General features: G+C 45.6%; 1 protein-coding gene across 2 annotated transcripts in view; it reads left to right on the forward strand.

The window, feature by feature from the left end:
- Nucleotides 1–1,534, forward strand: part of AP2B1 (adaptor related protein complex 2 subunit beta 1) — an 85,960-nt gene extending 84,426 nt beyond the window's left edge. For both annotated transcript variants that reach the window (XM_075264756.1, XM_075264757.1), the window contains one exon: nt 682–1,534. In XM_075264756.1, coding sequence (XP_075120857.1) covers nt 682–756 — 75 coding nt within the window. In that variant the 3' untranslated portion in view covers nt 757–1,534. The remainder of the gene's footprint in view (nt 1–681) is intronic.
- The last annotated feature ends 16,259 nt before the right edge of the window (nt 1,535–17,793 follow it).

Consider the following 17,793-nt stretch of genomic DNA (forward strand, 5'->3'; position numbering starts at 1 on the left):
ATACACACAGATAGCACTGGTCATACAAATTAGATGTAAGTCATCCAAACTTGCAGATTTCAATGAATTCGGACGACCATCTAATATGTGACGGCTTAACGTAGATCAGAGTTTAACTTCCTAATCCTTTTTGTTTTTGGAGAGGTTAGCGTGGCAGCGGCTTTCTCCCCTCTAGGGAATTCAGGCAAGAAAACCAAGTGACTGTATGTCTATGAAAGTGTATGGCTAACATCAGAACTGTACTCCTGGGGTTGGGTTTACAAAGCAGATTTTTGCTGAAAATTCAAATGTGTTTTTGAAAAAGACATGCAGGTTTTAAAAAAGCATCTGTGGTTTTTGAAGACTCATACATTTTACAGCAAAAAAGCACCATGTAAATCCAGCCTAACTTGTCCTGGGAATTGTAATAGTCTGACAATTCTTTGACTATTAGCACCTATTCAATCTGCCATAAATCGCACACACTCCACAGTGTATACAGGTTGTATAGAAATAGTGTGTTGTCTATAAAGCTATCACAGGAACGGTTTTAAAAATCATAAGCACCATGGAATTAATGGTGCTATATAAATAAACAATAATAATAATAATAATTACATTTAAAGAAAAAAAGAACAAAAATGCCATATCTCTGTTCCAGACTGATTTTCTTGTAATATGTGTTTTTTATTTCTCCTGCAGCTTTCCCTGAAGTGTCGCGCTCCAGAGGTGTGTAACTATGTGTACCAGGTGTATGACTCCATCTTGAAGAATTAAATGTGACGAGAGAGCATCCTCTCATAGATGAATACTAACTATTTCTCATGTAACATGTCAGTCTACCCTCCTATTCTTACAGTGTAGTGGGTTGTACATTCCAACACTTTAAAGCTCTGGTGGTAAGGTCTGTCTAATGGAGCGATCAGAATAGGGGAGAGATGGGGAGAAAAGTCTGTACAGGTGGCAGCCAAGGAAGGAATGTGTAGTTGCACAGCCTCCTCTTTTACTACGAGTACACAGCAATATACATATAGGCAAATATCGATTTCATGTACAACACGCGTTTTCTTCCTTAATATGATGTGCTTGACATGATAGCCAGTGCAGATGAAGATTTCTGATTCTGCATTTTGTAGACGTCTCTTGCCAATGTTAATCATTACCACCATTGTAAATTAGAAAACTAGTTGTTGTAAACTTAGGTTGGAATATTGTGTATGTTTGTGTACTCAGCTCTGTCTGCTTACTGTGAACCACCCCAAAAGCATCTATATCTGCCCATTGTCATTCTGATCAGTCTTCATGGCTATCTTATAGTTTTACAACCTCTGAAAACCAGATGATTGTGTCTACATTAGTGCCACTTGTGTACCTATACTTGTGAAAATACCATGTGTTTAATCACCCATCCCCAATACATGGACATTCCGTGCCAATGGTCAGTGCATTGCAGCCTAAGGGAGCATGCCGCTTGTTTATTGTAAAATCCAGCTTCCTATGTCGCTAAGAAATCTTCACAATATTGACTGTATCAATAAAATGTATTTCAGAAAATCTCACTGTGTTGTGGTGTTTTGTGTTAGATAAATATGGATTTCTAAACTAGAATTACTGGATATGATCCATAGTATGTATGCTGGGCTCATTCCTCTCCCCATAAAGGTGAATGACAAGAGCTGCATATGTGTGCAACTTTTTTTCCATTCCTACTCTTTGTTCTGGAGGTAGGTCACACCACAGAGGAGGTACTCGCATCTTTTAGGGATTTATGCTATATCCTATAGATTAAATATGTAAGGTGGTCATACATATCCCTTTTAGTCAATGCAGTTAGGTGATACTTGCTAGGTGTTTAGTATTGGCCTCTAGCCAGCTTCATAAGGACATATTATGATCTGTAAGGACGGGTTCACACTATTGTTGAATTCCATTATGGAATTATGGACACCTATCATAACAGACACAAACAGACAGTAACTGATGGCTATCAGTTACTGTCTGTTATAAGTCCGTTGCCCATAGACATCAATGTTAGAAAAAATACAGACAGCAAGTGTCCATTATGTTTTTTTAACAGACCGAAAAGTCCTGCATGTAGGATTTTTTTTTCTCTGCTGGAAAAAAACGGACACAAGATAAAATCCCATTGAAATGAATGGGAATTCTGAAGCCAGGTTCAGACTGGGTTTTTTTGGGCCAGATTTTAACGCGGAATCCGCGTCAGAATCCGGCTCAAAAAAACGCCTCCCATTGAAATCAATTGGAGCCAGTCATTTCCTTATTCCGGGAGCGGCTTGTTGAGTCGGCTCATGACACTCCCTCCCAACTAGACCCATTTATTTGGGCCTAATCCGGAGGGGGATGTCGGTGCACTTTATGTACTGCATCGGCATCCAGTCACGATTAGCCGTTTTATGGACCGGATTCTGAAGCGGCCATCGCGTCAAAATCTGGTCCAAAAAACTCCCATGTAAACCCGGCCTGATGGTTCAGCTAGTGTCCGTTGCTAAAATCTTGTAATGAACAATAGCTACAGATACTGCTGACTGTCACCAACTGTACTGTGAGCGCCCCCTTAGTTTGGCGTAGTTGCATTGTCCTATGTCAGATACAGACTGCTGCTCCTCTCCCTCCCCTATGCATTGCACTGCAGTTCTCCATATTTAAAATGGCTACTGTGTCTAACCTCTTTCTTAACAGGAAGTCTGTGCAAGGAGAAACCATGTGAGGCCTGGTTCACATCTGCTTTCTTGGAGTCCGCTTGGGGACCCCCAAATGGAATACCAAACACATTAAAAAGCAGTGAGCAATGAAAGCAAACGGACCCCATAGACTATATTGGGGTCCATGTGTTTTCCGCACGGAAAGAAAAGTACCGTAAGCACCATTTTTCCTCTCTGCATGATTCGTGCTGAAAACACACGGACCCCGTTATAGTTTATGGGCTCCGTGTGCTTTCATTGCTCACTGCTTTTTAATGCGTTTGGTATTCCATTTGGGGGTCCCCAAGTGGACTCTCCAAACGAAATACCGAATGCTGATGTAAACCAGGCCTAAGACCTCTAATGAAGAAAGTAGAATTGTTAGCTTCAAAATATGTGATGGCATTAAAGGGGTTATCCACTTTCTAATATGTATAGCCCATCCTTAGTATAGTTCACCAATATTAGACTTGTGAGGATATGACACCTCGGACACCCACAGATGACCTGTTTTGTGACAGCGTGCCTACCAGTAATGTTTATTTTTTGAGAGCCACACTGCTCACTTGCCATACAAAGCTTAGCAGCAGCTGTAGGCATAGCGCCCAGCCGTCCCGCATCACGCGGGACAGTCCCAATTTTAGACTGCTGTCCTGCATGGCTTGCCGCATGTCCCGCTCTGCCCCTGAAGTGTTTTACTTATTGACAAGCTTTCCCCGATCACCATCCGCTCTTATAAGAGTTAAAAGGTTGTAACTGGGATAAGAGCGGACGGTGATCGGGGGAAAGTACTACTGTGCTCAGAAGGACCTGTGTGACATCAGATGGTCACGTGACTAGGTAGGCGTGTCTTAGTATCCCGTGCAGTCCAGGAAGAGATGGAGAGATGTGTGGTCTAAGGTATGGGGAGGGGGGACATGGGATGCAGGGTGGACTGTGTGTGAGGGAGAGATGTGGAGTGCAGGGTGGACTGTGTGTGAAGGGAAGATGTGGGATTCAGGGTGTACTGTGGGTGCAGGGTGTACTGTGGAGGGACTTTGGGTGGGGTGCATGGGTGTACTGTGGGGGGAGAGATGGGTCCAGTGTGTACTGTGTGTGAGGGAGATGTGGGTTGCTTGGGTGTACTGTGAGGGGAGAGATGTGGGGTACATGGGTGTACTGTGGGTGGGGGAGAGATATGGGGTGCAGTGTGTACTTTGTATGGGGGAGATGTGGGGTGTATGGATGGGAATGGGTGGAGTTAATTTAGAAGTGGGCAGAGCTAAATTTGCAGCAGCCCGCCCACATTTTGTCTCTCTTTCTTTCTTTTAAAAGTTGGGAGGGATGTTTAGGTACTGCAGTACTTCTCCACTGAAGTCTGTGGGACAACGCTGTAGTACCTAAAGCTGCTGCTACACATTATACGCTGAATGAGTATATTATCAAGAGCTGTGCTGTTTTGGTACATGTGACCTGTGGGGTCCCGGACTGTCCTACCTCCACAGATCTAATATTGATGAGCTGAGGCTAGACCCCCCCTTTAATACAGGGATTCTGGAGTTCCACTACCTTTTGTGGATTGTTATAAGGTACTTTTTATATAGATGTGAACGCTGCACTTGCTCTATGTACCAATGTACATTGATAACTTTGACTGTGATGAGAAGGAAGGCCAATATAATTGTACGGGCATCAATTTCCTTAAGTGGTACAAGATTTATTTTAAGCAGAAACCTTTGGCAGATCTTCAAGCAGTTCTTATCTGTGCTTTGTAGCGAAAGCTAAAAACACGACAGCCCGTTTTAGCTCCTGTCTATAATGGTGTTTTTCCTGTTCAGATCAATGGGTGTTTTGTTTTCCTCAGTTAGGTTGGTAGTTTATGCTATTTATTCTGTTCTGTGACTTTTGGCAAAAACAACAAAGTTTTGTTTACTTGGCCTATTTATATCGAGAAACCTCGAGATACATTATTGTGGGTTGATCTCTCATGCACAATTACTATTATATTTCAATAGGAACTTTCTCATGATTATATAGTTAGGCTGTGACTATGCGAGTGACTATTTTAGCACAAATAACAGGCTCAATTCCTAATCCTCGGGTAAGGCTCTGTTCACATCAGCACTGTGATCACATCATTGTGCCAGATCCAAGACACAACAGAAAACTACATGTCCAGCGGACCATACTGATTTAGACAGAAAGTTATTGGGTTCATCTAAAGTGGCCGTCATTTTCATGGACAAATATAACTGCTTGTGACCGTTTTTCCTGGTTGAAATAATGGAATCCGTAATGGCTACTCCTAAAGGAACCTCCAACACACGTGAACAGTGTAATATAGCCGCAAGAATGCAACCAGGCTAAATATACAGCTAAAATCATATGTGAGTTATGTATGAACTATAAGCCCAAAAAATGTATATACAGTATGTGACTGGTGGCAGCACCTGAAATGTAAAGATATCCCCAGCAACTCCTATGTAGTGCGGAGGTGCTAGTGAGGGAAACCTCAGTCACGTCCACAGCAAGTTCTTGTAACATTTCAGTATTTTATTCACATAACACATCACCAGGCATGTAGTTTAATGGGATAACAAAGACTGATGGATTAGTAGAGTATAAACTGTATGTTGCAGTTGCATGACTTTTTTCAATAAGCCTAATACTGTATGTCTTATGCCAGGCTCCCCTGGCTCCAATACTCTTATAGGTGATCGCTAACAATAAAACCAGTTAAAAAGGACTTAGTGGAAAATACTGAGGAATCAAAAGAACACAACAAAAAACGTTTCAAAACTGCACAGCGCGGAGTTACTGCTCCATTTTGTAAAAACTATAAAATGGCTTCCTTGATGGTACGTAAGGCCTTTATGCCTCGGTATGCTTCTAGTGGCATGAGGTTATTTCTGCCAAATTACCGACCAAAAACACTGTTCTATACTCCATAGGGCTAGTTCACATGGGGTTCCACATGTACACATCCCGTCGCGGCTGCCGCGTCGGGATGCCAATTCAGTGCACTGGCACCCATCGCAACTTTCCGCTCCGTATTAGGCCCAAATGAATGGGCCTAGTCCGGAGGGTGGTGTCGCGAGGCGGACATCCGCAGTTGAATCCGTGGAATCCGCCTGAAGAAAGGGCAGCTTGCTTCTTTTTTCCGTGAGTGGGAACAAACCACTCGTGGAAAAGAGAAATGAAGAGCATTTTTTTTTTTTTTTTCCAGGATTTTGACGTGGATTCCGCGTCAAGATCCTGACCATTTTGCCCCATGTGAACTAGCCCTTAGAATTCCATATATTGAGGTATTCGCTCCTAGAAACATACTTCAGTGCATATGGTACACAGTACATTGTACATAATCGGTTTATCCTATAGAAATATAGACACAAGCTAGTAAAGATATTTTCATATTTATAATAACCACGTATATTAGATTTTGTTATTTAATCCTGAGGTGTTTGAAGGATACCGACAGATGCTCTGGCAAAATGTAAAGCTATCAATTTATATAAAATTTCTGTAAAAAATAGTTATGTGCCCCGTAAATGATATAAAGCAGAGGTTGTACATTGCATAGCGTTATATGGAGCAGCCATGTCCATGCTCAATAAACACTCCATACAATTATGGCTGAAGATGATACAACATGACAATAATTTATCAGAGATGACGCTACTTGTCCTGGCCACATCTGTCTTTGACATGACTGAGTCTAAACCTAATATTCTTTGAACCGTTTTATTTACCTTGTTATTTAACCCCGCATTGTACAGTCACAGATTAAAGAAATAGTAGATTGCAAACTCTGCCTGGCAAATCGGATGAGCAGCGGGCGAACTCACCGCATTTATAAACGCCTTTCTATTTTTATCCATGCTGTGAACGGCTACATCCTAACAAGCTGTCTTTGCCATGTGCCTCATACTAAGACTTCCCATGGGCACGTCCTCCGAGAAGCAGCTGCCGAGCTGAAATGAACGCAGCACAATGTTCGTTGATTAAAGTCACAGCTTTTCATGACAAGCCTTTTTACCACAGACATAATGTTCTTTCTTCCAATAACTATATTGTAATCTTCATACATTATGTGAAAACTTTGTTTCATACGAATCTCCTGATATGTGACCAAGTGTCCATGAAAAGAACTTTCATTTAGTTGTATTATGCCATTGAGACAGATTTCTCAAGGAATTGTCAATCTTAGTGCATGCAACTGATCTATACACTGGGGTAATGTACTGAGATCATGTGTTATACTTTCAGCACCGTGGACATCGCTAGGGGTTCATCATGGATGGGGGGTGGCTGGAGAGGGACACACAAACCCAGGTATACCAATATTATCACTATACAGTAAACCATATATTATATCACACAGAACTACTGCAGATTATTTAGGTGAAATATAGTAACTTATAGGCAATGTCGGAGTGGGATGTCTAGGACCTACTGCCAGATCAGATGTACCGAGACAGGGCAGCTACTGGTACAAACGTGTCAGGAACCATGCTGCTCACCCACCATACGATGTGCACAGCTGCAGTGCCTAACCCACTGCTACAGTTTGTATGGCAATTGAACAACAGATGTGTATTTTTGTTTTGCTTTGGGTTTTTTGTTTTTTTTTTAATAGTCACTTCACTGGTCCCCCATACTTTACGGGGAACAGTGATGGGATCATTATATTGTGTAGGGGCTAACATCTGTGTGTGTGTGGGGGGGGGGGGGGGGCATTAAACTGTGTGTGGCATATTAAAGGAGTTGTCCTGCATAATTTTTTATTTATTTTTTTATAATTAGTGTGGGGGATGTGAAAAAGAGAAAAAAAAAAAAATACATGCCTTTCCCCGCTGCTGTGGTATCCTCTCAGCGCAATCCGGTCCTGCTGCTCTGCTGTCTTCTATTGCCAGAAGTCCTCGATAGCAGTGACGTCCCAAGACCCTTCCTTTAAAGAGGACCTTTCATGCCCTACTGCACATGCAGTTTTCTATACACCTGTGTGTCCATCACATAACCATTGACTGATTTTACATTGCTATACTTATATACATTGATTTTACACTGATTATACACGGGAAGTAATTAATGAATGAAAGCAAGCAGAGATCTAGAAAGCCCTGAAGAATTGATATATAACTTTCTATGACAGAAATCATTTGTCTTTTAATATTTCTCTGAAAGTGGGCAAGCCCTTTAAGTCTTAACCTCTTCCTGACATACGCCGTACTGATACAGGTAAGGCTTAAAGAAGCGCTATTACCGTGCAAAACGGTCGTCGCCTTGCCTATCCTTGTGCATCGTTCTCACCAGTTCATTGTTTTTATACAATATGAACTAAAGGACTGTATTTTATTACAAAGATACCTGCGTGAGTGCCCGCTGTTTTTCTTCTTTACAGTATTCTTGAATAAAAAGTGATCAAAGTAATAGCAATTCCCCAAAATGGTATAACTAAAAGGTACACATGGTACCGCAAAAAAATACACCCTTTGCATGCCCGTACACAGAAGTATAAAAAAGTTACACGTGTCAGAATATGGTGACTTTTATTAAAAAAAAAATTTGGCACTGTTTTGGATTTTTGTTAAGGGATTAAAATGTAAATATAAATTTGGAAACTCCAGAATCGCACCAAAACATAGAAAACAGATGACATGTCATTTTCGCTGCACAGTGAACGCCGTAAAAACGAAGCCCGTAAGAAAGTCGCACAAATGCACTTTTTCTTAAATCTGCCCCATTCTGAATTTTTTCCAGCTTTCCAGTACATTGTACACAATAATTAATGGCGGCATCATGAAGAAAAATTTGTCCTGCAAACATTAAGACCTCATAAGGATCTGAGAGCGGAAAAATAAAAAAAAAAGTTACGGGGTTTAGAAGGGGGAAGTCAAAAACGAAAATTGAAAAATGTCCGTGGCAGGCAAGGGTTAAAGGATGTCTGTCAGCAAAAAATGGCCAAGCAAATATAGTGCGTTATAGTGCCCAGCTTCCCCACCACAGCCCTGTTTTCAGAATGGTGTAGCCTCATTTTGAAGAAAATTGTGTTTTCTGTTAGTGAGCCACTCAAAAGTGCTCAGCTTTTATACGTATAAATATGGCTGTGGGAGAGCATCACCATCACACCTATGTCGTAGTCTGAAACCGTTGTCACCCTCTGGCGGTAGGGCAGGTCAGTCCCACATGTGCAGTACACTTCACCACAGTAGAGCTCGCTCCAATACTAGAGAGGCCGGACATCTGAGATGATGGTAGGCTAAAGCGCCAAGTGGAGAAAATGCAGCATTTTTAATGCAGTGGAAAAAACCACTGCGTTTTACAGCTCCTGCAAAGTGAATGAGGTTCTAGCTAATCCTAACCACACATTACAGAAAAAATCCAATGAAAAGCTGCATTCGTTTGGAAAATCGCAGCATGTCTGTCATACCAGAAGAAACACTGGCATTTTCCCTGTTGGTTTAATAAAGGAAGAAAATCTGCAAAGAAAAACTCAGCAACTGCCCAATGAAAAACACTGTGGAAAAAAACACTACACGTTTACTCTCGTTTTCTGCAGTGTTTTTAGCTGCACTTCACTATGTGGGGCTTAACCTAAGTCTTGCAGAGTGGATTAAGGAGCTGTGATCATGGCAAGGGCGTAAATACTGGGGTGACAGGGGTAGCGGCTGTCGCCAGGCCCATAATGTCCTAGGCCCTGTGGCAGCTGCTACCGCGTTTTTTTTCCCCTTAATAGGCCATTACCGGTTGGAGTTACTCCAGCCGGTAACAGGCCCCATTTACTTACCAATCCTGGCAGGGACTGGGATCGGTAAGTGACACCGCAGGCCCAACAAACACTATTCCCCATACGTCCAACACAGCAGCACAACAGATGGGGTATTCCTGCCCCTGCGTGCAATCAGGACAGGTGGAACTTTTACTCAATCAAAGAACCTCCCCTATAAGAGGTCACCAGACCTCCCCCTCCTCGTGTTTTTTTCTGTCCTGCGGACAGGGACAGGTGGTGAGGAGGCCTGTGGCCTCCTCCGGGATCGGAAGAAGGTGGCTGTTAGCGCCTTCTTCTTTCCCCTTCTTTCCTTCTGAGAGAAAGATTTAGGTTTTGTCTTACCTGCTTTGCAGGGTGTCTGATGGTTCAGCTGTGCACAGCTCATTCACTGCCCAGTAAGGTAAGCTGAGTCCTAGCTTTCCTCTGTGTTTTCTGAAAACTAAAAGCACTGATACTTTTTGCTATGGGCACTCTATTATGTTGATTGTATGTCTATTGCAATGGCCTGTATGTACCTGTCTGTGTTACAGTCAGGCATGGAATTTTTGTGGGAGCCTTGCTTCCCTTCATGCTTAGTGCATAGTGTGAGCACTTATTTCTATTGCAATGGCCTGTCTATGTTACAGTCAGGCATGGAATTTGTGTGGAGCCTTGCTTCCCTTCATGCTTAGTGCATAGTGTAGCACTTATGTCTATTGCAATGGCCTGTATGTACCTGTCTGTGTTACAGGAAGGCATGGAATTTGTGTGAGAGCCTTGCTTCCCTTCATGCTTGGTGCATAGTGTGAGCACTCATTTCTATTGCAATGGCCTGTCTGTGTTACAGTCAGGCATGGAATTTGTGTAGGAGCCTTTGCTCCCTTCATCCTTAGTGCATAGTGTGAGCACTTATGTCTATTACTGTGGCCTGTAGGTGCCTGGCTGTGTTACAGTTCACAGGCATGGAATTTGTGTGTCAGCTTCTGCTCCCTTTATGCTTAGTGCATAGTTGTGCATGTCTATTGCGATGCCCTGTGCGATTGTTATGGCTTTACCGCACCTATCTGGCCGGGTCTTCCCGCTGCCCTAAAGCGCAGCTAATGGGAACTGCAGCCTATGAGATGGCAGTGAGTTATCCAGCAACTCCCACAGCTCTGGTGAGGTAAGCTAAGGTGCACCAAGACTACTTTTGTGAGTGAACAAGTCCCTTTTAAAAAAAAAAAAAAAAAAGGGGGAGTTTTTTTCGTGTTGCTGTCTGTAAGGAAACAGACTTTTATGTTAAGTGCACCGGGTCTAGAGTTCTATACTGTTCGTACTCTACCCGAAGGCTAGATCTGCCTTCTCCATCTGTGCCATCTGCCTGTGGGCTGCCTGACTAACGCCTACTGTGTCGGCGTCACTACAAATTTGATCATTGGGGTCCTCCCCCAAGAGTCGATATGGCTGTCTCTAAATTATCGAGGCGCACGTTAGTGCCATCAGAAGATGGCTCAAATCTCTAGGAGGCGATATACAGGCGTGCAGAGGGTTCCCTGCACCGAATTTATACTGCAGCATCTGCGCAGGCCTCCGTGGGAGTTCAACAGGAGAAGTCGTTCAGTTCCGGCGAGGTAATAGATCTACTCTGTGTAGAGATATCTATACAGGTGTTCCCTGTGATGATCTTCTGGCGTTCCTATCCTCCACCTCCGTAGCAGTGGATTATTTGGCAGAAGCAGGTTTGTATCAAGTGAAGATTGCGGCGAAGGCTATCTCATTAGCCACGGCCGCAAAACGCCCCCTGTGGATGAAGCCCTGGAGGGCAGATAGTACTTCCAAATACAACTTGTGCGCACTTCCGTTTGAGCCGGGCAGACTCTTTTGGAAAGAGCTGGATACCATTATGGAGGTATAAATTGACACACCATCCGGGAGCCTGAGAAGGAGAAAACTACCTTCTGACGTCTACTCCCCCCTCCCCTTGTATCCGCTTTGCCAGTGGAAGGTCGACTTTCCCACTTCTCGGCGGCATGGAGCCGTCACATTCATGGACCCATGGGGCCTCCAGCTCGTGTATTCGAGCTACAAAATAAAGTTCACATCTCACCCACCCGACAAATTTGTGTAAACCCGCGTTTTGTGTTCAAAAGCAGATCCTTCTGGAGAACGCTGTTCAGGGATACCTGGACAAAGGCGCTCTAGAGCCAGTGCCTGGCAGAGCAATCGACCGGATTTTACTCTCCAGTGTTTTTGGGACCCAAAACATCGGGAGTCAGAGAATGGTGGTCGATTTAAGATTTCTCAACCAATACGTCCTCAAGACCCGTTTCCGGATGGGAACTATCAGGTCAGTGACACCTTTTCTGCACCGAGGAGACAGGTTTGTCACCCTAGATTTAAGGGACGCATATTTACACGTCCCGATATTTCCGCCACACAGAAGGTTCTTGAGGATCGGGGTTGTGCTAAACGGTACTCTGTGTCATCTGCAGTTCACAGCTCTTCCGTTCGGAATGTTCTCGGCCCCCCACACCTTTACAAAGGTCGTGGCCCCGGTCGTTGCAGCTCTTCGGCTCCAAGGTATATTCATCATACCGTACCTAGACGATTGGCTGTTAAAGGCCCACTCAACAGAGGTTCTCGCGGCCCACCTAAGGATCACTATCGCCTTCCTAGAAGAGTTAGGCGGGCTGATCAATGGTCAAAACTCGGCAGTCGTCCCCATCACCAGAATCCAGTTCTTGGGTTCATTGTGGACTCTCAGAGGATGGAGATATCTCTCCCTCACAGTCAGAAGGAGTAGATTTGTCGGGCATTGCAACATCTGGCGGATACGCGGGAGGTTCGGGTAAGAACCTCAATGAAGGTCCTAGGTTTAATGTCAGCAGCTGCAGATGCAGTTCCATGGGCACTAGAGCATATGCGTCCACTACAGAGCGAGATCCTCAAGGTTTGGAGCCGCAGCCCCTCAGGGCTGAAGAAGCCTATCCAGTTGTCCATCAGTACCCGTCGAACACTGCAATGGTGGTCCCTATTGAAGGACGGGATGTCCACGGTCCAGCCCGACTGGACCCTGTTGACAACGGATGCCTCCTTCCATGGCTGGGGAGCGCATCGGGGGGAGACCCTGGCACAAGGGACATGGAGCCGACTGGAGACTGCTCAGTCATCGAATTGGCACGAGTCTGCGCAGTGTATTGAACCCTGCTATACTTCACCCAGGATCTACGCGGCAAGGCGGTCAGAGTCAGGACGGACAACGTCACGGTGGTCCTCTACCTGAACAAGCAGGGAGGGATGAGGTCCCCTCCCTCTTCAAGCTAACAGATCAGATTTTTTTCCTGGGCTGAGGAAAATCTAAGCCACCTCAGTGCGGTGCACATAAGGGGACATCTGAACGTGCTTGCAGACCAGCTCAGCAGGGGAGAAGCAGTGTCGGGCGAGTGGTCCCTCAACCAGGAGGTCTTTCGTCAGTTGACTCGGATGAGGGGTCTCCCCGAGGTGGATCTGATGGCCACCCAGTACAATGCCAAGGTGGAGAGGGTCTGTTCCCTCTACCAGGAGGACAACCCCTTGGCAGTAGATGCCCTATCAACACCTTGGAGGTTCAGGCTGGCATACATCTTCCCTCCACTTCCCATGGTTTCGAAGGTATTGGCCAAGATCAGTCAAGACCAGGTATGGGTGATTGCCATCATACCGTTCTGGTCAAAAAGGGCATGATTTACCCACCTCATACAGATGAGTCGAGGGAATTACTGGAGGCTTCCACTTCTTCACAACCTGGTAACCCGAAACAAGTGGCTATGCCAGGACCTGAAGAGGTTCAACCTGACAGCCTGGAGGTTGACCGCACCCTATACGGACATGGGGGATTGTCACAGGCCATGCGGACAACACTGGCCTGCTCAAGGGCAGATTCTATGAATAGAAGCTACATGAGGATTGGCAGAATTTACCAGCAATGGTGCACAGAGAATCAACGTGCAATACCAGTTATGGAGACGGTATTGGAGTTTTGGTAAAGCGGGCTGGAGAAAGCCCTCACCCCGGTGACATTAAAAGTGCATGTAGCTGCCCTTTCAGCCGTATTAGGGATAAGATTGTCTCAAGATTCGTTGGTAAGTTAATCCTTAAGAGGGGCCGGTGGCTCCGACCCGCAATCCAAGTCCTAATCCCCCAATGGGATTTAGCTACGGTACTGCAGGGGCTCTGTGGGCCCCCCTTTGAACCACTACAAGACATAGGACTAAAGTTCCTCTTCTGCAAAGTGGAATTCCTCTTAGCCGTCACATCAGCTAAGCGTACTGGAGAACTGCAGGCTTTAGCAGCCTCTGAGCCGTATTTACTATTCTTCCAGACAGGGTACAATTAAGATATCTCCCGGGATTTATTCCAAAAAGTCCCGTCGACCCAGAGAACCTTTCTGGTAAGTCTTTTCAGAAAATACAAGGGGTGTAGAGCCTTGAAGACAACATTGGCGAGATGGATCAAGGAGGCCATCTCTCAAACATTCAGTACTCAGGGCCTACTTCTGCCTGAGTTTTAAGGGCACATTCTAGTTGTGCAGTTGCCACGACATGTGGGGAGAGATATTCCATCTCCCTGGACCAGATTTGTGCGGCAGCAACCTGGAGTTCTCACTTAACTTTGTGAGACATGATAGGTTGGACGATTTTAGCGCGGAGGCGGCTGCCTTCGGTCGCTCGGTATTGACATCAGTTTGTCAGGAAGTCCCACCCTAGGGGGGGTTTCTTGCTACCTCCCCATCTGTTGTGCTGCTGTGTTGGACGTATGGGGAATGGAGGATTATGTAGATAATCTGTTTTCCCATAGTCCAAACAGCAGCACAAAGCTCCCTCCCTGTATGTTTGGCTTGTTAATTTTCTGAAGGGTTTGGAAATCTCTACTTTAGAACTAACACGGGGAGGGGGAGGTCTGGTGACCTCTTATAGGGGAGGTTCTTTGATTGAGTAAAAGTTCCACCTGTCCTGATTGCACGCAGGGGCAGGAATACCCCATCTGTTGTGCTGCTGTTTGGACTATGGGAAAACAGATTATCTACATAATCCTCCATTATTATACTCAGGTATGGGAACATAAAAAAAACAGTGTTATCACTCTGGGTTCCAGCTAGGCTTTTGGCGTACTTGTGTGACCTGCATCCCAGGTCATGTGACGTCCCAAACATCCTTGAAGGTGGCCAACACCACCGTGGAATGCAGTGGAGCCAGAGATAGGTAAGTAACAGTGTTTTTTAGGTTGGTATCCCCTCTCGGTATCCAATTATTATTGAAAAGACCCCAGAGTATAATGATTGTACATGGGTGTTCACAATGGGGCATAATGATTAGAGATGAGCGAACACTAAAATGTTCGAGGTTCGAAATTCGATTCGAACAGCCGCTCACTGTTCGTGTGTTCGAACATGTTTCGAACCCCATTATAGTCTATGGGGAACATATACTCGTTAAGGGGGAAACCCAAATCCGTGTCTGGAGGGTCACCAAGTCCACTATGACACCCCAGGAAATGATACCAACACCCTGGAATGACACTGGGACAGCAGGGGAAGCATGTCTGGGGGCATAAAAGTCACTTTATTTCATGGAAATCCCTGTCAGCTTGCGATTTTCGCAAGCTAACTTTTCCCCATAGAAATGCATTGACCAGCGCTGATTGGCCAGAGTACGGAATTCGACCAATCAGCGCTGGCTCTGCTGGAGGAGGCAGAGTCTAAGATCGCTCCACACCAGTCTCCATTCAGGTCCGACCTTAGACTCCGCCTCCTCCGGCAGAGCCAGCGCTGATTGGTCGAATTCCGTACTCTGGCCAATCAGCGCTGGCCAATGCATTCCTATATTCACACTCGGCTCTGCTACATCACACACTCGGCTCTGCTATATCAGATGGGCTGACTGGCACATCAGATGTAGCAGACCGAGTGTGCACACTTGGCTCTGCTACATCACACACTCGGCTCTGCTATATCAGATGGGCTGACCGGCACATCAGATGTAGCAGAGCCGAGTGTGCACACTCGGCTCTGCTACATCACACACTCGGCTCTGCTACATCACACACTCGGCTCTGCTATATCGGATGGGCTGATTGCATGGAAATCCCTGTCATCCCTGTCATTGCATTGGCCAGCGCTGATTGGCCAGAGTACGGAATTCGACCAATCAGCGCTGGCTCTGCTGGAGGAGGCGGAGTCTAAGATCGCGCCACACCAGTCTTCATTCAGGTCCGACCTTAGACTCCGCCTCCTCCGGCAGAGCCAGCGCTGATTGGTCGAATTCCGTACTCTGGCCAATCAGCGCTGGCCAATGCATTCCTATGGATTCCTATATTCACACTCGGCTCTGCTACATCACACACTTGGCTCTGCTATATCAGATGGGCTGACCGGCACATCAGATGTAGCAGAGCCGAGTGTGCACACTCAACTCTGCTACATCACACACTCGGCTCTGCTATATCAGATGGGCTGACCGGCACATCAGATGTAGCAGAGCCAAGTGTGCACACTCAGCTCTGCTACATCTGATGTGCCGGTCAGCCCATCTGATATAGCAGAGCCGAGTGTGTGATGTAGCAGAGCCGAGTGTGCACACTCGGCTCTGCTACATCTGATGTGCCGGTCAACCCATCTGATATAGCAGAGCCGAGTGTGCACACTCATCTCTGCTACATCAGATGGGCTGACCGGCACACGGTGTAGTTGAGCAGAACTGGCTCAGAACTGCTACCAATAGGAATGCATTGGCCAGCCTTCGGCCAATCAGCGCTGGCTCTGCCGGAGGAGGCGGAGTCTAAGGTCGGACCTGAATGGAGACTGGTGTGGAGCGATCTTAGACTCCGCCTCCTCCAGCAGAGCCAGCGCTGATTGGTCGAGTTCCGTACTCTGGCCAATCAGCGCTGGCCAATGCAATGACAGGGATGACAGGGATTTCCATGCAATCAGCCCATCTGATATAGCAGAGCTGAGTGTGTGACGTAGCAGAGCCGAGTGTGTGATGTAGCAGAGCCAAGTGTGTGATGTAGCAGAGCCGAGTGTGCACACTCGGCTCTGCTACATCTGATGTGCCGGTCAGCCCATCTGATATAGCAGAGCCGAGTGTGTGATGTAGCAGAGCCGAGTGTGAATATAGGAATCCATAGGAATGCATTGGCCAGCGCTGATTGGCCAGAGTACGGAATTCGACCAGGTCTAAGGTCGGACCTGAATGGAGACTGGTGTGGAGCGATCTTAGACTCCGCCTCCTCCAGCAGAGCCAGCGCTGATTGGTTGAGTTCCGTACTCTGGCCAATCAGCGCTGTCCAATGCATTCCTATTGGAAAAAGTTTATGTCACAAAAATCACAATTACACACCCGATAGAGCCCCAAAAAGTTATTTTTAATAACATTCCTACCTAAATAAAGGTTATCTCTAGCTATCTCTGCCTGTACAGCTATCCCTGTCTCTTAGTCACAAAGTTCACATTCTCATATGACCCGGATTTGAAATCCACTATTCGTCTAAAATGGAGGTCACCTGATTTCGGCAGCCAATGACTTTTTCCGATTTTTTTCGATGCCTCCGGTGTCGTAGTTCCTGTCCCACCTCCCCTGCGCTGTTATTGGTGCAAAAAAAGCGCCAGGGAAGGTGGGAGGGGAATCGAATTTTTTTGGAGTTTGCCACGTGATGTTCGATTCGAATCGAACACATCGAACAGCCTGATATCCGATCGAACATGTGTTCGATAGAACACTGTTCGCTCATCTCTAATAATGATGTGTGCAGGGGCAACTATGGGGCATAAAACTGCATGCAGGGGCCAGTATGGGGCATAATAGAGCGTGGAGGAATGCGGGGGGGAGGGGGTCTTTGGCGTCGGTTAGGGAGGGCCCATGTCAAAAGCTCGCCATGAGGCCCAGACATTCCCAGTTACACCACTGGGCATGGGGAACTGTAAGGTAATGTTATAGTTTGCATGCCTATTTTTTATTTGCTAACAAACTCCCTTTAAGGTTGAGGCCCCACGTTGCAGAAACGTAGCTTTATTAGTTGCAGATTTTGTTGCCAGAAGTGGATTGAGCACAAGGTAGAAGTATAAGAACTTCCAATATATTTCCCATTCCATTTGTAGCCATTCTTGGCTTAAAAGACCGCAACAAAATCTGAAACAAAAAAAGCTGCGTTTCTGCAACGTGGGGCCTCAGCTTAAAGTAGCTATTATTTTTGCATATGGCGGTAAAGAGTTGTATCAGTAGATCTTTACTTACTGAACATGTGTATGTGGATTCATTTTGTGCTGCCCTATTGTTGTTTTATTTTATACTTACCAGGTTATAATATGATACAGTTTTGGAGATTATGGAGTAATAATTAATGAGACAAATGTGATGGACTTGATTAAAT

Source organism: Leptodactylus fuscus, chromosome 2 (genome assembly GCF_031893055.1).
Source record: "Leptodactylus fuscus isolate aLepFus1 chromosome 2, aLepFus1.hap2, whole genome shotgun sequence".
Lineage (NCBI taxonomy): Eukaryota > Metazoa > Chordata > Amphibia > Anura > Leptodactylidae > Leptodactylus > Leptodactylus fuscus.